A 27074-nucleotide genomic window follows, 5' to 3' on the forward strand; every position below is an offset into this window, starting at 1 on the left:
ACTTACTGTAGGGTTAGGGTTGGATTAGGGTTTGGTTGAGGGTTAGTTGCATGTAATTATGCATAATTTACTGTTATTACTATGTTAAGTACATTATGTAACATATGTAACAAGAACACTGTAAAATAAAGTGTTTTTTTTTTTTTTACAGTTTTTTTAGAGGATGTTTACAGTTTGTTTTTTTTTTTTTTGTTTTTTATGCTTTTTAGGTTATATTTTTGGTCAAGATCTTGTATTGACAATGCAAGAGTCCAGCACTCTGTAAAGTCTCCTCCAGCACACCCCAAAGACCTTCAATGAATTTAAGGTGCCAATTCATGTGTGAAAATTAATCTTCATGCTCCTCCCAACCATTCTTTCACAATCTGAAGAATCTTGACCTTGTCATCCTGGAATACTTCCTACATGGTTGTTTAAGAAAGTAAAAGCTACACACTCCATCAATTAGGGTTAGAAGATCTTTGTGTATTTGAATCCAAACAGCGACTTTATAATTTTTATTTATTTTTTGGCTGGGCAGTGTATAATCTCTTGATTTTGGGGTGAAATATGACCTGCAGATGTTTAATGTGATTTATGCTCATGAAAATGAAGTTTCGATATGGGTTTTAATACTTAATACTTCCCATTTGCCTTGTTCAGAGAGGAACTACTTCCATGTTTTGTATTGTTCCCTGACTTTGAAGCTTGATCGGTTGTCTCAGCTACGGGCTGCTTCTCCTCCTGATCTGTCTCTCTATGGTAAAAGTAGTTGAAATTTGAGACTATTACAGGCACTGGCAGGGCGATGGTCAACACCCCAGCAATGGCACATAAAGTGCCCACAATCTTACCACCTAGTGTAATGGGACACATGTCTCCATAACCCACAGTGGTCATGGTAACTACAGCCCACCAGAATCCGTCAGGGATGCTAACAAACTGGGTGTTGGGGTCGTCCACCTCAGCGAAATAGATGGCGCTGGAGAAGAGTATGACGCCAATAAAGAGAAAGAAGATGAGCAGCCCAAGCTCCCTCATGCTGGCCTTGAGTGTCTGGCCCAGGATCTGCAGGCCTTTGGAGTGTCTGGAAAGCTTAAAGATCCTGAAGACTCGCACCAGTCTAATGATTCGCAGGATGGCCAGGGACATATTCTGCCCTGTGTTGGACTTATGGGTGGTGGTCACGATCTCAGTAATCAAAGTGACAAAATAGGGAATAATGGAGACAATGTCAATCATGTTCATGATGTTGTTGAAAAATTCTCGTTTGCTTGGGCAGGCCATAAAACGCACCAGAAGCTCGAAGAAGAACCAGATAATGCAAGCGGTCTCAATGATGAAGAAGGGGTCGGAGAAGGTGCTGGTGATGGTTTTGGGGGAGGCGCTTGGAGGAGAACCTGAGGGATGCGTTTGGTTTAAGGAAAAAACAACAGTTGGAAAAATATCCTGCTCCTCACGGAATTCTGGGAGAGTCTCCAGGCAGAATATGATGATGGAGATGACGATGACGAAGACGGAAACGAGAGCAACCCCTCGGGCTGCATTTGAGCTCTCAGGATACTCAAAAAGCAGCCAGAACTGCCTGTGGAACTCATTGGACGGCAACGGGACCTCCACTTCTTTGATAAAGCCTTCCTCCTCGCGGAACTGGTCCATAGCTTCCTGTCCTAACTCGTAGAAGGTGATCTCATCTGAGAAGACATCTAAAGGTACATTCGCAGGCCGGCGAATCTTGCCCCCCGACTGATAGTAGTAGAGGATCCCATCAAAGCTTGGACGATTGCGGTCAAAGAAGTACTCGTTTCTCATTGGGTCAAAATAATCTATTCTTTTTATTGGGTCGCCCATAAGAGTCTCAGGGAATTGGTTGAGGGTCCTCAGGCGGGTTTCGAAGCGAAGACCGGCGATGTTGATGATGACCTTCTGATCACCCTCATCAAGACCTCGCTTATCAACAAACAAGTCCTCGTAGCATTCTTTGGCCAGTCTACTGAAGATTGTCTCACTTTGTGTTCCTTCACTGTTCACAAGTAACTTCCAGTTGGAAATTAGACTAGCACAGCTAGCACGTCCTCTCCTCGTGTGAGGCGGCAGGACAGGTGATTGTGGTACATCCAGATTTGGTGGGGTCTTCTCTTTATATGGTGACACTTTTGCAGTATTGCAGTAGGTGCTGCCAGGCCCAAACTCTGGCATTTCTACTGTCAAAGCCGTCATCTCATTGGGATAGTCTGGGTCATTGAAGTTGTCCATACAGTTGTCAATATTTTCCATACTGTCAAAGTCGACTAGCGCCACCTCCATCCTTCCAGCCTGGACCGTCATGTGGCCCCAGATATCACAAAACAGCCCAATTCTACCTTCACTACAACAAAATCACTGGTTCAATACTTCAAATGCTCTTCTGCATTTGATTTTGAGGTTAAGGTGAACAAACTGAGGAAGAATCAACAGAGCTGGGACCTGCAAAACAAAGAAGAAGTGTTATAGAGTGTTTTTGCCTAATAAAACTCAGACTAAAGCAGTAAATGGTGTTTGAGAAGCACATTGTTTCTTGGTAACTGCTCTGAGACGAACCCTGAGGAGAGCAGCTGGTGAAGGTGACATATTTTGCGAGGTGTCAGCATCACAACACTTCCAAAAATGCCAGTTGTTGCTGGGTTATTTTTGTTTTCTCTGTGAATCTACTTTACACTGCAAATGTGGGAGTGATGGCAAATTTCACAAGTCTATCACAATCAATGAAGGAAACACTAAACATCCTCTTTCGGACTGACATGTTCAGATCTTAGTATATTTTTTCATTGTTACAATGTTTTTATGAGAATTAAACACATGTCCTCCTCCAATTCACAATTACTGTAATGCAAAAGAAATAATGATATACTAAATTAACTATTTTAAAAGTATGGTCACACTTTATATTAGGTGTCTTTAACTACTATGTATTTACATAAAAATACACTTATTGTGTTGTATTGCCAAACACTTGTGCTGCTATTGAGGTGGGATACGGGACAAGTTTAGAGACAGGTTGGGTGGTATGGGTAAGTTTAAAATCCCCATGAATTCAAAATTGATGTTTTTTGGCTTTTAGTATGAATATGTTCGTCTTGCTGTTATCTATAAGCTAGTGTGCTCCAATACAATGAAAAAAAAATAGCATTTAGAAGATATAAGCGTAAAACCTACAGTCTCTCACTTCCACCAATATGGATCAATGATTTTGATGACGTCACTCTACACTTCTCTTCAGATTTTCTGTCCAATCAAATGCTCTTTAGAATCTGAGGTTCCGCCTCCTACATTATAAATAAATGCTAAATCTACGGCTGTAATCGGTCACTTGTTCACACATTTACCATTTTCTACAAGGTGAATGGCATATAGTGCACTATATAGGGGATAGGGAACGATTCAGAAAGTGTAAATATGCTTCCCATTGGGGCGAATGAAGTCTGGTTTCACGTCAGTCTCACGCCGCAGCTCCGGTCCAGAGACACGATAGCACAGAGCGGATCATGTGCGCGAGTCGGCGCAGGCCAGAAAACATATCGGACTCTGCATTTGAATTCTGCACATGCTATTTTTTAAAGCGATATGGAAAAGATTAGGAGGAGAAACGTTTAGAGATAAGGGGGAAACTGCAGCTTTTTCGAGCTCAACGCCTCTGGACGAATTGTGATATAAACTAAACGCTACTGGCTTCTTTAGAAAAGGGGAGGAGCTGTTCGATATGTCCCGCCCTGTCTTCTTGTTTCAGTGGAAATTATATCAACATATTGAATAACGCTATATGTTTAAAGGCACTTCAGTGGGCCTTTAAGTGTGGGTTTAAGAGGTAAGGGAAAGGTCAACAGGGGAATACAGTAGATGTAATTACAGAAATTAATTACTGACAATTACATGCAGGTCTTTTTTGAGTACAATGTAAAAACATGTATGCACACAACACTGTAAGTGCAGTGTAGTAAATGATTAATTTAAATGTTAGTACATAGAAGTTAAAGACACTTAATATAAAGTGGAACCAAAGGTATTTATACATTATGGTAGTATATGTTGTACTGTTTAATTTAAATAAATAATAACATTTTTATTAAACAATAATAAATAGTGCATTTAAAAAAAAAGAACACTTAAGGGATAACACCATTAACAATAACTGGACAGATTACATGAATGTGAATTTGGAAAGATTGATTATCATGAATGTATGTGCATGGAAATGTCAATGTCTTAAAACAGGCTTTATGCAAAATATTTAATAATTTAGTTTTTTTTTTTGGGGGGGGGGTCATATTAACACTCAAATGCTATGGGTTGCTTCTTTGCATTCCCATATCCTCTAGCTGTCACAAACTCGAGTTTCGTACATGTGACCGGACATTTGGACAGGTTCCCTGCTGTTCTAAATGTGACGTTTCCCGTTTCTATGGTGACACACCTCTGACACAACAGCGGGCCGGACATCACCTTAGCTAATGTGTAACCCCTGTCAAACACTTGACACCAGAGTCCTGGCCTGTGAGGCAGTGTGGGAGAATAAGAGAGCCGCCGAAAGAGAAGTCGAGAGATAGCACCAGAGCCAAGGAAGCCGAGAGAGAAAGAGAAACTGTTGGCCCAGTAAAGGCCAAGACTGTGGGGAAAACAATCGCCCCTCATCTAATTCACTTACTATTCCACTGACCTGCATTGGGTTCAGAGGAAATGTTGCAGTGCCTTCAGACAAGCTGTACAAGTCATTAATAACAGGACTGTGTAGAGCCAGTATTTCTCTCTGGTGGTTTTAAACACGGTAACCAATAGCCGCATTTCCATTACCCTGGCCTTCAAATTGCTCAAATTGAAATTGAGAACTGAAAATACGCCCAATGGAAACACGTAAAACGTTTTTAACGCTCGCATCAGGTGGTTTTTCAGGGAATTAAAAAAATTGCATTGGGAACTTTTTACGCATTTGAAGGTCATCTGGCGTACGTTAAAGTCGAATTTTTTTTAAAGATGAAGCGGTATGTTTGGACAGAAGACTAAAATCATAAAAGACAAAAGAATTACTGGAATACTGGATTCTAAACAACAAGAAATGCCACAATTTTTCAAGATCTTGAAGCAGATGGGAGGGAGAAACCCCTCATACATGGCCCTCCTTTCCTTGCCATTAATGCTTGGATAACACATCTACATCTCCTTCCATTAAAAATAATGGCTAGTGCGGTGGCTGGGATATGTGTAAACCTCCCAACATCCATTACTATCGCGAGAGAAAAAGTCCCATAACACCGGTTAATGGAAACGCCATCTTTTCGCAATAGTTTTTTTATCGACATTTTTTTATCGACACTTCTAACACATAGCTAATGCTAAAAACAATGGCTATACAAAACATATCACAAACAAAATAAAGAGTTTTGCAGTGTCCTTTTTACAAGTGTTACATGTAGTTACTATATAATAACTATAAATACATAATTACAACTATAGACCAAACCTAATCTATCCCTAACCCCATAGTAAGTACAAGTGGTTCATTTATATTACTCAGTACTTTAATGTATAATTACACTGAAACAAATACACCCTGAAATAAAGTGTAACAGGAGTTAATTTTAGGTTACACTTTATTTCGACGGTCCAGTTTAGACATTCTACCACTTTGCAATTACATGTCAACTAACTCTATTAGATATAGAGTGATATTAGAGTATCAGACTGTTAGGGTTTGGGTTAGTAGAACAAGTTGACATGCAGTTGCAAAGTTACTTAAAGTCAGTAGAATGTCTAAACTGGATTTGATTTCATGCATGTATATTACAGGTATTATAGATTTCTAAATGTCCTTGCATTAACAGGCTAAATCTCAATAGGAGCGTGGTTTGAGAGGCGCAGACAGATGTTTAATTAAAGATGCCAAAAATGAGTCATCCTGCTCAGCTGCCACTGACCAGAAAATAGAGAACATGTGCGTCACGAAGAGAGAGAGAGAGAGAGAGAGAGAGAGAGAGAGAGAGAGAGAGAGAGAGAGAGAGAGAGAGAGAGGCTGTCATTATACGAAGTAAAATTTTATTTATATAGCACTTTTAACGCTGCAACGCACAAAGTGCTTTACACGATATAAGAACACAATCATCAAGAATACATTCATGTAGATCTATGAAATGGAATACAAATATAAAATACCCAAAACCCAGAACAGAGAAAAATACTAAAAAGCACGTCTATACAAACACGTTTTTGAACGACATTTAAAAACAGACACACATTCAGCCAATCTAATATCCACTGGCAAACTAGTCCATATCTTTGAAGCCGCTACTGCAAAAGCTCCGTCTCCTTTAGACTTATATTTGGTTCTTGGAACAGCCAGAAATTTGATAAAAGAAGATCTAAGACATTTAAGGTCTCAAAAGCTCAGCTAAATACATAGGCGCCAAAACCATTTAATGCTTTGTATATGTCAACAATGAAATCTTAAAAATGATCAGTTAACCAGTGTAAAGAAGCTAAAACAGGTGTAATACAATTAAATAACTTTAAATAGCTTTACGAGGGAAATAAATTACAACAATGAAGAAACACTGATGTAGCAGGACATACTTACATATATTTGGGAAAAATACAAGCACACAAAGAATAAAGCAGAAGAGAATATGTTGTTATGAGAAGTGTCTGATGCTGATCAGTGCTGTTCGGCTGGATAATGATATTTACAGGAATATATTCAAGGTCACTCAACACCACTGCTGGCAGACCACGCCGCAAAACCCCAATCAAATCTTTCATAATCAGCTATTCTAGTTAGGCAATTTAATTTAATGTTTTAATCTTTCTTTATTTATTTATTTTATTTATTTTTTATGTTTCACATGATGTGAAAGTCATGGAAGTAAATTCAAATAAATATTACCGTATTCTATTCTATTCTATTCTATTCTATATTTTAGTTTGTCATATTCTGTAATTTATCTCTATACTGTATACTAAAAAAAAAACTTTTTTTTTTCAGCATCTTAAGTTTATCAAAGAACCCTCTTCATTTCAAGAACCATTTTTCACTGTAGGGTTTTTTCTAGAAAGATCTTTGCAAATTGAAAAACATTTCAATATAGTTATTGAGATAGTTCTAGCTCCAGTTCTATAGCTGGGCGTTTTTAACACTCTTAAGAACTCTTACAATAACAATAACTCTTATAAGTGAATATTATATCAGTGAATCTCACGCAACATATCTAGGTCATATTTGACCGTATAATAATAAATAAAAAGATTCTAAATATTTTGGGAAAAAAAATTGTATATATATAAAAGCCTCTTTTAGTTCTAAACAGTATAATCTAAACAGCAATCTGAGAAATGAATTGTTCAGACTTCGAAATGTATGATAGTAAAGCACATAGAGGATTTTAAAAGCAACATTTAGATTTATAAAACATTGAAATTACAGATAATTCAGAACAAAATTACTCTAATGAACATTTAGGGTGTCAGGGTGTCTGAACAGATGTTGCCAAATACTCATTTTGTAACTGAACACACACACACACGCACGCACACACACACACACACACGCACACACACAGACACACACACACACAGGCCTACCTCTCGTGAGAGAGGGGTCTCCTGTCCGGCTGTTGTTTCTGCTTGTTGCTTGTTCTACATTTGAGTTCAGAGTGGCTTAATCTATTAAAGTCAGCATTGGGTAACCTTATGCTGGTGAGAAACTAGAGCTGACACTACGCAAACAACTACGCACACAGACACATACGGAACTACACAAACACAAACATTTGTTTCGACACACACACACACACACACACACACACACACACACGCACACACACACACACACACACACACACACAGAAAGACAAAAAAAAAAGTAAAAAAAAAAAAAAAAATACAAGAGAGAAGAAAAAGCTATCACACAACAGTAAAAAAAGGTCAGATTTTAAAGGATCAAACTTTAATAGAGGTCCATATAGGCACCGCTGTAACCAATCTCTCCTCAAAGGCTCACCTTCTCACCTTTAACAGGGAGAGACGTCTGATCGCCTTTGTAAAACAGCTGTTAACTCTCATACGCTAGATTTTATATTCATCACGACATGTCGAAACGTCGAACCGGTGGCAGCCACATTTGATGAGCGTAGATCAACCAAGGCTGAATATACCTGACCAGTGCCTTACATCATCCAGCATCAATATCTGCCAGAGCGATCGGTTACATATCACATCAGTCCTGAGCCTGCTTATTTAAAGATCACTACACCTCACCGGCTCGCCACACTTACAGCTCCATCGGTCACAGACAGGTCGAGGTCACTGAAATGACAGACGATAACTATCAATTTATCTGTAGATTTGATGAATTGATTTGTGGCTTGCATCAGATATCACTGATTTTTTTTTTTCAGTTGTGAAAACTGCTGCTGTTTGTCTGTCTACAATGATCTATCTATCCATCTATCTATTGATCTTGTCCGTCCATCTATCTGTCTATCCATCTGTCCGTCCATCCATCCATCCATCCATCCATCCATCCATCCATCTATCTTGCCTAGAACATGCCAGCAATGTCAAAACTTTAAAAACCACTCAGCAACCACAAAGAATATCCTAGCATTTACTAGGATAGTCTCTTAACTGGAAACATTTTATCTGGATCATTATCTGATGGGCTGAATTCTACAGGATGTCCGGGAGACGTGTGTCGCGTTCTTTAACAGTCCGCCTGGAAACAAAGCCGTTGTGATGCCAAACCCCCTCATGGAAAAAGATAGCTGTCATGTTTACAACTGTGACAATGTGCGCTTATCAGGATCAACTAAACGCTGGATTTTCAAAAGTATGTGAAGTTTGTGGCTCCATTTGTTGCAGTAAACTTGCACAACATTCTTGAAAGAATAATTTATTTGATGCACGCCGGCCTGTTATCGTAGGGACGTCGACTTTAAATTTTCACGCCCCTAAACATGACACGGAACCAAACGAACTGTGATTGGTTGCGTTACATGTCGGTCAAACGTCCACTAGGGCGGTCCTTGGCCAATGAAAGCTGCGATAGAGTCCAGACCTTCTGCCGTCAGTCTGAAGGTCTGGCTACGCGAGACTAGCGTTCACCTAGCAACTGCTGCAGAACAACTGAGCAACTATCTAGCAACCTCCCTGCGACCATTCAGAATGGCCAAGCATCCACCAAGCAAAACCTCAGAACACTTTAGCAACTGCTTAGCAACACCCTAGCAACCACTCAGAACACTTCTTTAAACTGCCCTTTAAGTGTAAGTATTCAAATTAAATAACGCTTGGCCAATGATATTGACTTTTGACTATTGACTTTATATTGACTATATTTATTACACCTATACTTTCATAAGCGAAAACCTGGTGAAAATGATAATCCATAATAGATTCTCAGATAAAAGCACCATGCTGTAACTATGCATGTCTGGTCTGTTCTTGTTAAGAGAGATTAATTACACACTGACCAGCGCCGCGGTAATGTGACATGATTAATGACTTGTGGGCTGCAGTCCAAACACTGAATGCTCTCATCAATTTCTCCCTGTCTGGTCATTAAATTAAACGGTGACTTCTATTACACTTTTAAACCAGGTCCTTTAAAATGCAGTCAAAGACGGCCCATCTCCATGTGACAGGTTGTTAAACAGCTGCTCATTTCTGTCCAATGAATTTAAAACCACTAAGCTTAAAGGGCTTTTTTTTTGCAATGTTCCCGGAGTTCCACTTTTCTTCAAAAAACATCCTTAATTTAGAAGTAATAAACTATTTTCTATCCTTTTTGACCCTCTCATTCAAACACTGATTGGATAGCCTTGCCGCATTCAAGACTTGGAAGTAAACACCCACTGCTATAATTGGGTAACAATTTTGCATATTAAAATAATTAAGTACTTGGAGTTACCACCATAATAATTGACAAAGGATGACTTACGGTGTAATGAATGAATAAATGAATGAATGAATGAACGAATGAATGAATGTACCATCGCTTTGATGTCGTTCTTACAGTCTATTTTCATAGTTCATCCTTTTCGATAAAATGAAAAACGTACACATTGTAATTTGCTGTGTCGTGTTTTAAAGTCTCCCTGTAGTCAATAATTGAATCCCTATGATCTTTGATCACCAAAATGAAATATTTAAATGTTTTTCCTATTAATTTTTTTTTTCATGCCTATATTGAATTAAAATAGCTTGAATCTAACTACACCCTTGCTTTATTTAGTATAAGCGGAGCCATGGATATGCAAATGAGCTCCGCCTCCTATCACGACCACTCACTTTGACTGCGGCTCTACAAATACTCTATCTATAAAAGAAAAATGAATAGTGATGCATGGTAAAAACTCTGTTACTCACTTGTAACGTTTTGCCCCAGGATGAAGAAGATGACGTAATTCAAGTAGAAGTTTATTCATCAAAGTGACTCAGGTAATCCAAGAGTGATGAAACACAAACAAAACAACGTGCCATGCACAAATACAACAATGCCGGACAAAGGAACAGAGGGAACTGAAGGGCTTCAATATACAAGATGATGAACTGAATACTAACAGGTGGGATCTAATTAATGAGTAACCAAGGAGACTATGACTGAACAATGAACAAAATAAAACAGGAAACAAAAGATGAGCAAACTAAAAGTCCTTGAAAATGAAACTAAGACGGAATAAACTGAGAGTAATTGAAATCCTCCGAGGTGTCTCTATCGTTTTGTTATCCTGTTTTTGCGTCTCTCTTATTTACTACTATACGACATGCGTGAATCTAAAGAGGCAATGATGTAGAAGTAGGCGTTGGTCTTCATCTGCAGAAGCGGTCTTTCATCACACTATGACGCAATAATGTGACAAAATCCCAAACGAGTCATTTTCGGAGTTTGGTTTCAATAAAAGCTGTTTTAGAGTTTAGAGTTTTGAAACTTACAGGATACTTTTTTAGCATGATGACCTCTTATACATCAAACGATCAAGGACAATTATATTTCTCAATACATGGCCCCTTTAAAGGTTTTAACTGCACATCACAAGCAGAATGTTTCCATAACAAGCATGCTTACAATTCCTTAATCAATCTGTCACTCAAAAGGAAATTAATATGAAAGTCAAAAGCCATTAAAAGCTAAGCATGTAAATCCTAAATAACGCCATTTGTCCTTTGAACAATTTTGGCTGTGTTATTAATAGATTGAAGACTTAAGTGGGGCATTCTCAAAGTGATTATAACCATTCCATGAGGTAAGATGCAGGAGCTTAGTAATCAAAAACATTCATTTTGTGTTCAGTAAAAGATTCTACTTAAAATACACAGCATACACATATACTGTATGTTGGAAAAAATAAATTAATAAATCCATAACATATAGCGTAAAATAAAACAAAGCAGACATACGAGTCTACATTTTCTTTCAGTCGACATTGAAAAAAATAATGCATTGTGACTGCATTGGGCTACCCCCGATCCACATCAGGTGATGTTGGGCTTGGTTGGGAATCAGGATGGTTATATTAAGAGGATTAATGTGGCAGAGGCAGATCAGTGATATAAGCTGAGGATCACCTCGCTCAACTAAACATTAGCGCCACATGGCTGCAGGCTCAACTATAGTGGGCACAAGTCCAAAACATCAATCCATCATCAGGATCCAGAAGCTTCTTCACAATAGATGACTAGTCCATCACTGCCTGATAAGAAAGACCCATAACATGTCGTGAATGTGTTAACAAGATAGCAGCAGTTATGGAGCAGGATTTTCCTTTAATAGGAAGTGTCCTCTATGACCTAAAAGGAATTTACTGCAGGACAAGCCCACATCAGGACATTATATGTCTGTGCCTATAATAAAAAAAAAATAATCCTAAAAGCAGCATTTAATGCCCTGTCACCGGAAGTACATCAGAAGAGCGACCAAATAAAGTTGCTAGTACTTAAACTGAGAGGGAGGTTCATCCGTCCTCAAGTAATGTGAAATCTGAAAGCTTTAATGACCGGTTTCGATTAATATTAATTAAAACTAGAAAAGGAAAAATACATTAAGACATTTTGACACATATGGAGTTGATAAAACCTTAAAGGTTACAGGCCTTGGATGGATGGATGGATGGATGTACCAAACAGACAGATAGATAGATAGATAGATAGATAGATAGATAGATAGATAGATAGATAGATAGATAGATAGATAGATAGATAGATAGATAGTCAGTCACACACTGAGAGAGGTTTATGTTTTCACCCTCCTCTACGTCATAGTTTGACTTGCGTCAGTACGAATACAACCTAAAAATATTAGAATATTCGATTATAACTAGGCAAACCGTCATATTTATTTATTTAATCTATTTTCTTTCTCTCTTACCACGTTTTCCGTGTTCAATCCATGGGAAGGGATTTCAGCTTACTGGGCTGATGAAAGGAAACTATTTTTCAAATTCTATTTTTACTTCCTAAAGAATGCAACAACAAAAAAAAGAAGAAGAAGCTGTTTCTCAGAGACCGATGGTCATTTTTTGTAACTGACGTAGTGTTTGCTATTCCTAGTATTTTACTGTAAAACACAACATCATTTTTTTTTATTCAATTGCAGTCTTAAAACTCAGCGACTTTGCACGAATGGATATGACAGGAAAGGATGCTCTCCCTGTCTGGCCCTCTATTCTGTGCATTTTGGCCCGTGGAGCTTGGGGATTCTCCTTGGCACGGCTTCTGAGATTTGCAGAGACGAGGAAGCCCTCAGACATAGAGATGCCAGAGTCCAAAATAAAAGCCTGTCCCTTTGGGTCATCCACTCAAGTGTGCACAGAGTAGCAAACAGAGATAAATCCACTGGCCATCAGCAGCCATATGGGTTTATAAACATGGAAAGAACCGTAAAAGTCCCATTTGACAGAGACCGACAACCAAACAAAAAAAGATTAGTTACTAGTGATCGAACCACTGGTTTGTTACTGATCAAACCCTAACATTGTATCAATGTCATGTGATTTCAGCAAACGAGTCTTCATCACATCATACTTTTACATACCTTGCTGTCGAAACATTTAAAAATCCCTGAATTTCAAAGCGCATGTAGATGTTGATCTGGTGAACCCATGAACATGAGTGTCTAATGGCTTTAACTGATCTCGGGTCAGTTTTACACTGTTACGACCAGCAGGTGTCGCCAGCCTGTGGTGTTTCGAGAATGATTCGCAGTTTCAAAAAGCTTTGTTTCTCCAATCACTATTAGTTACATAAAACCTTACACAATGAGCAATTATGATTGATAATAGGCCACTTAGTCAGGGTAGACACCATATTGAATTTTATGCAGATGGAAACGAGGCTTTGAGGGACGGATTTACACTCTTCACAATGACGTGCTGTATAAAGATCTAATGTAATTAAAAAAAAATGTTTTATGGAGTTTTTGTCTAAGTGTTTTGGAAAGATGTTTTGTCAGCCAAACAACTGCCATGTCATTAAACTAGAGTACAATCCACTGAACCAACTGTACTTCTATTCCTCACAGCCTTTTCATTCCTGTCAAAAATGTAAATGGTTCTACACTGAAATTGGAGTTTGGCAAAACCGTTTTTTTTATTATTTTTTTTTATTCCAGAATTTTCTCATTCAACTGGATAAAAGCCGTATTCACATGAAAATAGCTGCCCAAGTACATTCCCAAGATGACTCTGACCTTAAAGTAGCGATGGGCGCTTTCGAAACACGCTTTGTGAAGCTTACCTTTGCAAACTGGTTTCGAATCAGTGATTAAGAGCATGTATCAAACTGGAACATAAACAGTTGGGAAAGTATAATCAATAGAATCATTCACTGCTCTTCACTGAATAACTTTAGTAACTATTTACAACGTTGGGTTCCATAATATAACAGGTATACAGTATGTTTCTGACCTTCCTTCCTTCAGCTCATCATGTTCTCATTGAGCTGCTAAAAATCAAAGACAGAGGGGACTTTTTTTGCCATCTCATTTCCGTCTGATTGACTCGGCTTGGAGCTCTGTGAATGTCTGGTGTCTGTGAGCGCTGGTGGGGTCATGATCTGCCCTTGAGTGGCAGCTGTTCTAGCCTGATTTAGTTGCCAAATCACATCTGCAAACAAGCCCCAACTAACCATTAGATCAGTGCTGAGCCCGGCCACACATATGTTACTTTTCCGCTACCACTTCAATCACATAAACACGTGTACAAGGTCAGAAAATCCGTTTTAAACAGTTTGCACAGTTAACAGAGTAAACAGTTTGTAAACAATCAAGTCTGATTAACTGTATACTGTACCGTATTGGGTAACACTTTAGAATACGGTTCCTTCGTTAATGAATAACTATACAGGAACAAATGAGTAACACAATATTAACAATCTAGTAACTACTATTAACTAACAAGAAATTCTGATTAACGAATTAGTAAGTAACAGCGCACAGATTAGAAGTGGTAGTTCACTATTAACTAATTGGTAACTACTTTTTTTAATGCTTCCCAGAGAACTACTGAAGAAGATTAATAATTCATGCAAAACTAATCAATAACTAATGCAGGACAAGTGACTAGCACTACATTAACATTAATAACTGCTGTAAACAAATACACAAGGTTTATCAATATGTAATAGCATAGCAGACTTATGATTTGGGAAATAATTAGCCTATGCTCTCTCCTAGAGAACTATTTATCAACTGAATAATTTTAAAGAAATGGCTTTTTAAATGCAGTTGTCGGGACCTTACTTGTCCTGTAGTGATTCAATGCCAGTCCAGAGGAATGCCAGAAAATTGGCCAGAGTCACGGTGACGGCTGGAACATATTGAGTTATCGGCCATCCAATACCATATACAGTGATTTTATTATTTAACCTATACCTCGAAAAAAAAAAATTATTAATGTCTCCTACCTCATACGTGTGTGCAAATATCTTGTGAAGGATTAGATTCTACACTTTAGGATTGACTTTTCATGTAAGAATCATGATAACTAACTAGCAATGACTCAAGTGTTACTACATACTTCTGAAGGAATGACTAATTATTTGGATCCGTATTCTAAAGTGAAGATCATGGTAACTAACTAGTAATTACTCAAGTGTTACTACATACTTCTATGGGAATTACTATCTAAAACTTCACCAAAAACCTCAAAAGCTTAAAAGAATTAGTAATTCCTTTAGAAGTATGTAGTAAAACTTGAGTCATTACTAGTTAGTTACCATGATTCTTACAGTACTTCTCTGGGAAGCATTAAAAAAAGGTAGTTATTGATTAGTTAATAGTGAACTACCACTTTCATCTGTGCGCTGTTACTTACTAATTTGTTAATCAGAATTTCTTGTTAGTTAATAGTAGTTACTAGATTGTTAATATTGTGTCACTCATTTGTTCCTGTGTAGTTATTCATTAACGAAGGAACCGTATTCTAAAGTGTTACCATATTGGCACTGCCAACTTGCACAGCTTGGTAAATCAAACATGTTTGCATGCCAACATCATCTAATACCTTTACAGAAGTTGTACACTTTAACTGTTTAAACATTCAAATCGTAGAGGCAGTTATTAACAGCACGAGCAAATGTAAGACATGCCGATGCAAACTATGCTGCATGGGATATTACAATGCAAAGTCTTTCCATCTATCTCTGTTGGAAGAGTCAGTAAAGTGACCTTCAAAGGTCACAAAATCATCAGCTAAGGAGTTTGCAGGGAAACCCTTCCAAAATGTACACTAAAAATACCCTGCCCCTGCTGCGCACCCATCTGTGCACTGCTTAACAAGGGCATTCGTGTCTCTGATGGGCAACGCCTATACGACTGATGCACAAGGTCCTTCACTGTGAACAGGAGGGCAGGAGGATGAGCTCTCCTCTCACCGGCACTCTCTGCCCAACCTGTGCCAACAACATCCACCCTTAATCATGCACTCCATGCTGGATGTTATCTGTTATCTGACATTATATGTATATATTTCATACACATAGAATATAGTTTCTGCTTGTCTTAAAAAAGTGTGAGAACGCAATCCCATTAAAAACAGCCGATGGGTGTGGAAAGTTCTGCGCGTGATCTACTGGCGACAGGCAAATGAAAGAACACAGACGCAGCCGGATCATTTCAATAATGACCAACACAATCTTCCAAGAGCAGCATCAATTAGCGTCATTAAGACGTGCTTTTTTGGGCGGTAAATGCTACCAGTAAACTGACCAGCACAAACCTTGGTAAATCACTGTGATTCAATTAAATACTCTCCTCACATAATAAATGTTGCGTCTGAAAGGGAAATGCATATGCAATAAGGTCAGCTACAAAAATAACCATGTCCAAGCCTTTTCTATGAAGGTAATATGATGCCATTAAGATTTGCATGCACAGGGTAAGATTTGTGAAAGTGCGCATACAATTACAAGCGTAAATCAAACTTGCATGCGCAAGAGAAGATTTGTAAAGTCGAAATCGCCTTAGTATCAGTTTCTCATTACAGTTAAATCTGGACACAGAGAAAGCATTTTGTTATTCATACTAACTACAGCTTGATCAGTCACACGAAAGTAATCAGAATCAATATTGACAGTGCGACCAAGATATTTCAAAATATATAATTGAGTGTTAAATACCAGGAACAGAGACATGATGTGAAAAAACACTGCTTTAAATAAAATGCTTTTGACCGTATTTGTGGGGGAAAAAAGGGTAAGTGTGGAAAAATGAAAGTCAGAAGAATACAGACCCTATTTATTTTGCGTTCGCATGAAGCTGCAGCTTCACATTACACGAATTACACTTACGAATAACAGTAAAATGCTGCAAATATTTTTTTCTTACACTTGAAAGGCGATTTACACCTTTACAAATCTTCTCTTGCGCATGCAAATTTAATTTACGCTTGCAATTTTATGTACACTTTCACAAATCTTACCCTGCGCATTCGATTCTTTATGGCATCATATTACCTTCATACTTTTTCTAGCTGCATGTCTTTAGTAAATCCTGACAGTAGTTTTTACCCCAAAGAGGGTTTGTGATGGAGCAAGCTGTTAGTAAATCTGGCCCATAGAGTGATATCTGGTGCCATATTGTCACAAATGTGAGCAATGCATCTTTGTATCTTAAATGTTCAATAGCCTTATTCCAGAAGTATTTTAAAGAAATAATCCTTTTTAAAAGAGCTGAATTCAGAAACCCTTGTTATTAGTGATACCGGTGGCTGTTAAATGGACTGCAGGAAGCAACTTATTACCTAGTTCTGGCATGAAACAGATGGTGCAGACTGACAAGACTTTGACTCATTTGGTAGGGATTACATCATTATGTACATGGCACAGCTGATTGGTTGCTGTTGCATCAGCGTCCAATGAGCTGCGGCTCAACATTCAAACAAATACCGGGGTGTGGCTGATAGCAGTACAGTGTGCTTTCAGAAACCCTACACCTTCCCCAGCTCCACCTGTATAGATCTGTAAGACCAAATACAATACCATTGCCATATCCATTTCCAAGACAATCTCTATTACCATACCAATCTAACCAAGAGTTGTCAAGACAGAATTGCTTTTGCTTGACCGTGATTCAAGGCCCCGATATACTCACGCCGAAGTTATTTTCCGTTCTTTGCTTATAAGTAAAAGGTTCACACATTGGCAATAAAAAAGTGTTTAAAACATGCAAATTCTTACATATAGCCTCTTAAAGTATTGTGGACATCCAACCTTTATGATGCACTCCATTCTGGCTAGATTGCAAAAGTCTTGTTCAATGTATTTTTTACCTGACATGTGTCTCAAACTCATTTACAGACATTTTAATTGAGATGTTTTTTTTTCTTTTTCTTTTTTTGAGGGTGAACCAGTGGTGGCCCTGCATTGCTGACTTGTCGCCCTAGGTAAGACATGACCAAAGAAAAGGAAAGAAAAAAGACAAAACATTAACACCCCTTGTAATATGTGTCATATGTGGCCTGAGCAAGAGGATCAAGTTCAAACTGACCTAGTGTGTGTGTATGTGTGTGTGTGTCAGGTAAACCCTACATTATGGGGACAAAATCCTTGTACTTGTGGGGACATTTTTGGTCCCCATATAAAATCATACTACACACCAAGTGATGTTTATTTGAAAATGTAAAAAAGTGGAAAGTTTGGTTACACTTTATTTGGTTACACTTTATTTTAAGGCGTCATTGTTAAAGTGTAATTATACATTTAAGTACTGAGTAATAATAATTAACAACATGTACTTACTATAAGGTTACGAGTAGGATTAGGTTTTGGTTGAGGGTTAATTGCATGCAATTATGCATAATCGACTCCTATTACTATGGTAAGTAAATAAAACATACAAGGACACTGTAAAACAAATTGTTACCTAAAGTTTTCTATGATGGTGATAGTTTATAGAGTATACAAATCATTATGTTTATGGAAAGTCCCCATAAAACATGAAAATACAACAGCAACTGTATATCATGTATTTTAATGAAAAGATAATCTTTTACATTTTGATAACTTGATAACTAAAAAGTCATAAAACTATAGCCTGTGGAGTGATATGGGAGTGGGAAGATGGTTTTCAATTTAAAGCAAATCATCTGAGAAGATGCTACTAGTTAATACCTACAATAATCGGTAACACTTTACAATAAGGTTCATTAACTCTTAGTTCAAGTTAACTAACGTTAACAAAGATTAACCAATACAGTAACAAATGTCATTGTTAGTTCATGTTAGTTAATAGGCTACATTAACTAATGTTAACTAATGAAACCTTATTGTAAAGTGTTACCCAATAATCATATAGTTTAATTATATATATATTTTTAAAGATGCACTCAAAGGCTAGCCTACTTGGTTTGAACTGTCCATCTAAAACATAAAGAAACGATGTATAAATACCGTTTTGAGAACGTTACTGAAGACCATGACTACAATTCATGTGAATTCAGGCGAATTCATTCAGGATAAATTCCGTTATTCTACAGCTAGGTGAAATCTGAAAGGTTTTGTTCAGGTGTAAATGTTGACATTACCTGTGAGAGGTGCAGTGATGTGTTCCCGCCAGCGCGCGCCTCTGCAACTACACGGTGACGCGCAGCAGAGCTCGAGACGCGCGTAAACAATGACAAATTCGACAAAACAAGATCTAGAAAGTCGTCGTAAAATCAGCACAAATATAGCTATCTTGCACAGTCATTAGAATGTAAAGTGTGTAAAAGGAGTTTCCAGCATTGTTGGTGAAGTTTGTTTTCATCCTGGATTCCAGCCGTACATTTGTGTTTAAATGTATATGTGTGCGGGAATGCCAGGGGCAGGACACATCAGACACTGACACTCTGACAGATGTGCTGTAGTACAAAACGTGTCAGCTGATCTATCATTTAAATAATAATGACGAAAAGCTTATCCCTATTGCTGTGCCATGCTAAAATGTCAACAATTAACTGTACTGTGGAAATGTCTGTGTCTATAAATGGTCTTCTTTTTAAAAACAAAAAAATAAAAAACAAACCCGCACCCTAAGAAATATTTACTAGAATAAAAATGTGACAACTATAGCTGTCTCCTTTGATAATAAAAGCAAGTGTGTTGTTTTTCACTTAATGTATGAAAAATGTAGCAATTCATTTACTTCATTCAGTTTTTGATTTTCATCAGACTCACGTTTCCTCTTTGCTTGGAGGAAAATGGACCTAGAACATCTATGGACCCCACGCCCCCTGCCGGCCACTGAGAGGTGCTGCAGCTACAACAAATACTGTTGTCTGATAATGATATCCTGCATTTGACGTGCACATAATTTCACCCTGAGCGGACTGCATAAAGACTAGGGACATTATTGGGCTTTATGATTCTTGATGCGATGACACCCTAATATTTTTCAAAGTGAATGAACTCATGTTAAGATGAAATGTTGGTTAGGACCGCAATTTACACAAGAAGATCAATAAGTCTGACGGGAAAATCCATTCATACTTTATTATTAAAGAGGTTTAGACCCAGCTCTTGAGTGTTTTCCATGGTCAGTGTAGAGTAATAGGAGTGACTGTGTTGAACTGAGATCTCAAGAGGTCAGGAAATATACTAAGTGGTAAGAATATATATATATAAATCAATCAAATTAAGACTTCGTAAAAGGGCATAATAGGACCTCTTTAAATGTGCCTTTTCACATCAATATTTTAAAGAAATATTCCTTTTTAAGTATTGAGAAATAATGTGGTAGAGCTAAAATCATTTTAAAAGTCAAAACAGGTTTATCTCCTTACCATTTACGTACACTCTTAAAAAAAAAGAAAAAAAAAGGTTTAATGGGCCTCAATATAGAACCCTTGGGTTCTTGAATCAATTTTAAAGAACGCTTTATGCCAAAGAGGATCTATATAAGGAGAAATGTCTAATGATTGAATAATACTTTCACGTTTAATGGGTTATTCTATTTTATCTCTAGATAAAGTATGTTTACTAAAACTAAATCAAAATTAGTTCATTAAAACTAAATCCATGAAAGGATGGGAACCCCCTATATATGAAGTGCCTGACAGAATCCTTCAAGGTTCTAAATAGAATCTCTTCTAAGAGTGTAGCCATTAAAAATGTAAATATACAGTATGCCAGTATTGTTGTATTGAATATTCTGGCAGTGGTCGCAGAAGTTGAGGCCTGCTGTAATGTCACTCAATGGGGTTTACACCGAATAAACACCAAATTTCACAGCTAATGTTTGGTATGGCTCATTTCAAGAGGAGGAGGTCTTGATTTACAGTGTATGCAGAGAACGTGACGGCACCAAGTCATCTCATGTATTCTCATCTCATCCCAGCAGACAGGAGGGGTCTTAAAATATCCCACCCCCATGAATATTTTACAGCAGCACACTCTCTTCCGTGATGACTTGCTCTCTGTTTTTCTCTCTTATTCATCCCGTCTTTGCCAGTTTTCAGGGCGTGATGATACGAAAAGATGGGAAACTTAACAGACCAAACCTGTCCGACATGGCATGTTTTCTGATGTTCTTCTTCGCCTCCACCTCTCTCAGCCTCGGCGTTTGCCTGAAAGGATATTGATACAGTTTATCTTCTCAAAGCAGACTCGTCCATTCTTTCACAACACAATCCATCATGTCTAATTTGATTGATTAAGAGGTGTGTTCCTCGTTTCTCTCGCCTCTCCTCCTCAATGAGCTCTCAGACGGATATTAGAGCTGAAGTGGGTGATGTTGTGCTGAGTGACCATTAGTAGTCAATGACCATTTTATTCAAGCAATTTCCACTCTGACTGAAGCACTCTCTACTTCGGCCTGCTGTCTGCTAACTCGCGCTTAGCAAAAGTTTTCTTTGTTAAAAGTGTGAATGATATACAGCGATGTTCAAATGTTTGACTTGTCTTTTGAATAAATTAATTCAGGAAGGGGAATTGAATTGATCAAAAGTGACCAATGATAGTTTATAATGATAAGATTAGAATGATTTCTAAAGGATCATGTGACACTGAAGACTGGAGTAAAATTCAGCTTTGATCACACGGAATAAATGACATTTATTTACATACAATAGAGTACAGTTCTTTGAATTGTAATAATGTTTCACAATATTACTGTATCAAAATAAATGCATATTGATAAGAAAAAGAGGCTTTACATTAAACATGAAACATTTCACAGAGCCCAAACTTTTATATCAGTTGGTTAACGTCAGAATAGTAATTTGTAATGACAGGTTTCATCGGTTCAAATAAATAAATAATAATAATAATAATAATAAAGATTGTGTTAAACATAAATTATGTGAAAGATTCATGAGGCCTGAAAATATTACTAAAATAAAATAAAATCTGGTTCAAATAAAAAAATGCATTACATTTATACTGAATACTTACATTTTGGACATAACTGCAAATTATGTTCATCCTATGTAAAAAAAAAAAACGTATATATACAATTAATATGAATGTAATTATAAGTAGGAGAAGGAAATCCAAGGCACTCTTCTTAGGAATTAATAAAAAGCCTTTATTTAACTGGCTATTTCATAGTAAAAAAAATTTAAAAAACATGGGGGGAAAAAACAACCCACGCGTAGCGGCACAAACAGCCTTCTTCAGGGTATGTTTTTCAATCAAACAATTTCCTCTTTTGTAGATGCTAATTAGAAACACCTGAATGACAAATTACAAGCACATACAGAGAAGGCCCTCTTGGGGGTTCGTATAGTAAAAAAAAAAACACACAAAAAAAGGCAAATCACAATAAGGGACTGAAATCTATTTCTTCATTCAAACCAGGGTATATTGTGGCCTGTAACTCATATATATATATATAAAGTTTCTCTCTGTAAAAGTAATTTTAATTGGTCACCACCCCGAATATTCTTTATAATCGTTTCTAAACCCTCAACCATTAGGCCTTCTGGATTACTGTTGTGCACATTTAGAAAGTGTTTTGCCATAGGGTAATTTAAGTTAGCTTTTCTAATGACATTCTTATGCTCCGATACTCTGTCTTTGAGACGTGTTGCAATTAATGAATGCCTTTACGCTGTACCTTTTATCTGTCTTGAAATTACGGAATTCTTTGCATTCTTTAATACTAGAACAATGGTTGCAAGACCCACATTTGTAAGTACCTTTTAATTGTCTGTTAAGCCAAGTGGTCTGTTTTATGGCAGGAAGATGACTAGATATACTAGCCTATCTCTCGTAAAGTTGGAGCCCTCTTGAAACTTATTTTTGGAGATGCAGAAAACACTTCACGAAGAACAGGATCACTCTTAATAAGATTCCAATTTGAGTGTATAATCCTTTTTATGGGATTGGCCAAAGAGCTATATTCTGTCACAAAATAGGCCTGATTCTGTAAACAGGATCATTTTGTCTTCTTCTGGAATAACCCAGGTGTAGGAATAGACTGGGCTTTCTTATAAGCATTTTGTACAGTTTCTGTATGATAGCCCCTTTCTAAAAATCGGTTGGACAGGACTTTAGCTTGCACTTCATATTCATTATTGGTATCGCAAAGACGTTGAAACTGGCCAAAGGGTATATTGTTTTTTAGCCAATTTGGATGGAAACTATCTGATTTTAACATAGTGTTCCTATCTGTTGTTTTACGATACACAGTAGTATGGAGTTTCCCATCTTTACCAATAGAAATGGTTAAATCTAAAAAATGAATAGTCGTTTTGGAATGTTCAACTTCCATGCACAATTTTATCATTATTGTTCAAGTAATCATACAATTGTAACAGTTCATCATAAGAACCACCCCAAATCAGAAGAATATCATCAATGTACCTCCCCCACCATTTTATCTTCAGTCACTATACTTGTTTAAATAGACAAAATCCCTCTCCCACAAGCCTAAAAAAAGGTTAGCATAGTTTGGGGCAAAACATGCACCCATCGCAGTGCCCCGAACTTGAATTTGGTCTTGGAAAAGGAAAACGTTATTTTTAAGTGTCCATTCAGTGAGCTGAACGATGAATTCGGAGGGAGGCAAAGAGTCTAGGTCTATTAGTCAGGAAATATTGTAAAGCTTTTAGTCCATCATTATGAGCAATGTTCGTGTAGAGAGATTCCACATCCAATGTGGCTAAGAAGCAGTTGTCTGGAACTATCATATCGCTTAAGACCTTCAACACATGGGTAGTATCCTGTATATAGGAAGATAGTTGTTGAGCCAAAGGCTTAATGTGGAAGTCTATAAATTGCGAAGCTGGTTCTGTGAGAGACCCATTAGACGATATGATGGGCCTGCCTGGAGGAGATTCGAGAGACTTGTGGATCTTGGGGAGCATGTAGAAGGTGGGTATTCTAGGATGTTGGCATTGGAGGAAATCATGCTCCTGTTTTGAAATCCACCCAGTATCCTTCGCTGTAGGGAACAGAACTTTGAGTTGATCTCTTATGTTGTCTATCGGATTTGACCGCAACCGTTGATATTGTTGAGTTGTTTTAAGGCTTCTTCAACATATTTATCTCTGTCCATTATTACAACTGCTCCTCCTTTGTCAGCAGGTTTTATAATTATAGACTCATTCTTTGTTAAATGATCCATTGCATTTTTTTGGGATTTGGCCAAGTTTTCCCTGCTTTTTTGATTTGTTGATAAAAATAGTCTCTCGATATCATACTTTTTCTTTTTCTTTTTTTTTCCATAAATGTAATTATTTCAACTACTAAACAGTTTTTTTTTTCATTCTATACCTTAGACAGAAATCAGGAGCAGTTCGTCTGAATTATCATGTTGTCTTCTGCTGTGGGGACTATAACCCGGTTCTGTCAACACTGCATTGGCTGCCTATTAAACACCGCATACATTTTAAAAATCTTGCTAATGACTTACAAAGCACTAAAACGTTTAGCTCCCCATTACGTGAGCGAGCTCTTAATGCATTATAGTCCTTCACGTCTATTGCGCTCTCAAAATTCTGGCTAGTTGATAATACCGAGAATATCAAAAACGAGTGCAGGCTGTAGATCCTTTTCCTATTTAGCACCTAAACTCTGGAATAGTTTTCCTATTGTCCGGAAAGCAGACACACTCTCAGTTTAAATCTGTAAAAACGCATTATTATCACATTTCTATAATTCACATCTGTTAAATGATTATTAGGCTGCATTTAGTTTAACAGGAACCTGTTTTTCAATCTTTCTCGTAATAAGTGACTGCGGTGAAATGAAGACCATGTTACAATCGCACTGAGACATTAAAAATTATACCAAACATGAAAGGGACAAACAATAGATTCACAAGATACATCATATATACAGACATTCTCAGTGAACTTTCAGCGACTTGAATCGGGGGGAAAGGAGAAGGAGTCGGTAGAGGAGGGATGCATAGATGGACGAAGAGATACGTTTGGGCAAGACGGTGTCCTGTGCTCTTTCTCTGAGATCTTTCCTCCAGATTAGCGCGTTTTGTTGTTTTACTGCAAGGTGTTTGATCTCAGCTTTTGTCTTACCAAGTCTTACATTGGGGACACTTATTATCCAACAATATTATTGATCTGACTGTACTGACGCTGAACTGAGCTGGACGATGATATCACTGTTTTCTGCTTTATAGATAAAAATAACCCCGAAATGACTTCAGCTAAACAACAGCCGGAATACATCTATTCCCTGTTATCACTGTGAAGCTGCTTTGAAACAATCTGTATTGTAGAAAGCACTGTAGAAATAAAGGTGACTTGACTGGAGGTGAAAGGAGAGTGAGGCCAGAGCTTTTATCAATTAGCATCGACCCGTTGTGGTCTCTGCCCTTCCTCTTCAGTACAAGACATAGAAGAGTCTTGAGCAAGTGCATTATGGTCTGTGATATCTGATCACTTCAGGTCACATGCAGGTTTTGTGTCTCCAGTACTGCAGGTCCTCTAATGTGGAGGAACAACCGAGACAGCTCGCACACATTTGTTTGGAGGACAACAGCTGACTTTTATGTTATTTCGCTGTGCTTCATGGGCGTGGACCTGCACTAAAGAGTTTGTTTGCTTGTCGCGACTCTCCGATTGATTCTCTGGTTTGCAGAATCAGGCATTCCAATGTTGAACAATTATTAAAAAAATATGTTGAAATAATGAGAGCTGTCAGTGCCTAACTAACCCACTTTTCAGTCTGTCACCTCAGTCAACCCTTCTGTACGGCTCTCGGTTTCTTTACTCCGCGTATAAGGAACATGAGATGATAAATTGCTATTATAGCAAGGCGTCAGGAATCTACCTGCTCTCCCCACATGCACCCGGATCTGCTTCCCTCCGTCATGCTGTATATTAATCTAGCTGTGAGTTTACATATCCCAATGGACTCTTCCCAGCAGTTCCCTGTCCTACTTTCCCTGGCCAAATGCAAGTAGTTACAGAACAGCAGTCAGTCTATGGTACAACTGTGAACTGTGAATTAGTTGGTACTTTATTATCTTATGAGTTGCAGCTCAAATCTGAATATCAAAGTGGTAAATATGCATTTAAAATATGGCCTATTTGTAGGTCATTGATAGGCTATCTATGATATAGTCTGACATTGGAAGCCAATTAAGCACACTTCTTTTTCACAAGGGAATCTAGCCTTATTTTCTTCAACAGAGAAGAAACTCCAGTTTCTGGATCAACATCTCTGTTTGTTTTGGAACATCATTTGTATCAATCAATCAATCAATCAATCAATCAATCAATCAATCAATCAATCAATCAATCAATCAATCAATCAATCAATCATGTTTTAGATGTAGGTTGTATAGTAATGTTTTAGTTAGGTGAATAGTTGCTAACTTTAGATAAAAAAAAAAAAAAGTTGCAGGACTGTTTTGATAGGACAGTGGAGAAAAGCAATGATAAATGTGAATAAATTAAACTAACCACAAAGTAATACTTAAAGAAAAACAAATGTTTTGTCAACATTCAAACTGTACTCTAGGTACTGAAGCGAAACCACCAGAGAACCACTGAAGCATCATAATCTTTCAAATAAATGACTAATATAACTAATATATTTTAGTGCCATTTTTTATTACTATTTGGCTCTCCCCGCTGTTCTTTCAGATTCTGTTGAGCCTCAGATGACGTTTTTTGGATCAATAGCCATCCGCTGCCAGGACTCCTGTCTACTCTATGCTATCTTCTCTCAGACAGTCTGTCGGCCCTCCTTACAAACAAAGAGAACGGAGGCATCTGAAGCAGAGGTAAACACCTAAGGTTGTGACAGTAGGGTGGAAATAGTGCTGGGCCTAGCTTTGGACCAGATGAGCTAAACTAGAACAGATGGGACAAACGGCTGGTGGAAGGTGAGATCTTAGCCTGTCACAGGAAGCTGCAAATCTTCGCTCTCCCACAGGTTATCTATCGGCCCATAAGGAGTGGATTATAAATAGATGACTTTGCTTTCTCAGTGCAACACAGAGTGCATTTTGCTTCACTTAGGAGCACAACACAATGCATTTAGGCAGCTATTTCTGCACACTAGTGCTCAATAACAACAGAAAGATAATCAGCAAAGAGAACACTGGCTTTTTAAAACCCTTCAAACCAATGATGTACAACAATATAGTTCTAAAAATCGTTCTAAATACAAAAGAACAGCAAAGTCCACAC

The 27074-nt window shown here is 37.6% G+C and overlaps 1 protein-coding gene across 2 annotated transcripts; it reads right to left on the minus strand.

Moving 5' to 3' along the window:
- Positions 1-493: 493 nt before the first annotated feature.
- On the minus strand, positions 494-19150 carry kcna10a (potassium voltage-gated channel, shaker-related subfamily, member 10a). 2 transcript variants are annotated; one of them, XM_056249749.1, is made up of 2 exons: positions 19020-19150; positions 494-2445 (listed from the first exon to the last, which is right to left on the minus strand). In XM_056249749.1, the coding sequence occupies exon 2, from the start codon at positions 2305-2307 to the stop codon at positions 616-618; it is 1692 nt and encodes a 563-aa protein (XP_056105724.1). In that variant the 5' UTR covers positions 2308-2445; positions 19020-19150; the 3' UTR covers positions 494-615. The 2 variants fall into 2 exon arrangements, with proteins under 2 accessions (XP_056105724.1, XP_056105723.1); XM_056249748.1 differs by lacking the exon at positions 19020-19150 and adding an exon at positions 7585-7756.
- Between the last annotated feature and the right edge of the window lie 7924 nt (positions 19151-27074).

The sequence above is a fragment of the Rhinichthys klamathensis genome, unplaced genomic scaffold, assembly GCF_029890125.1.
Source record: "Rhinichthys klamathensis goyatoka isolate OS25496 unplaced genomic scaffold, OSU_Roscu_1.1 h1tg000062l_1, whole genome shotgun sequence".
Classification (NCBI taxonomy): Eukaryota; Metazoa; Chordata; class Actinopteri; order Cypriniformes; family Leuciscidae; genus Rhinichthys; species Rhinichthys klamathensis.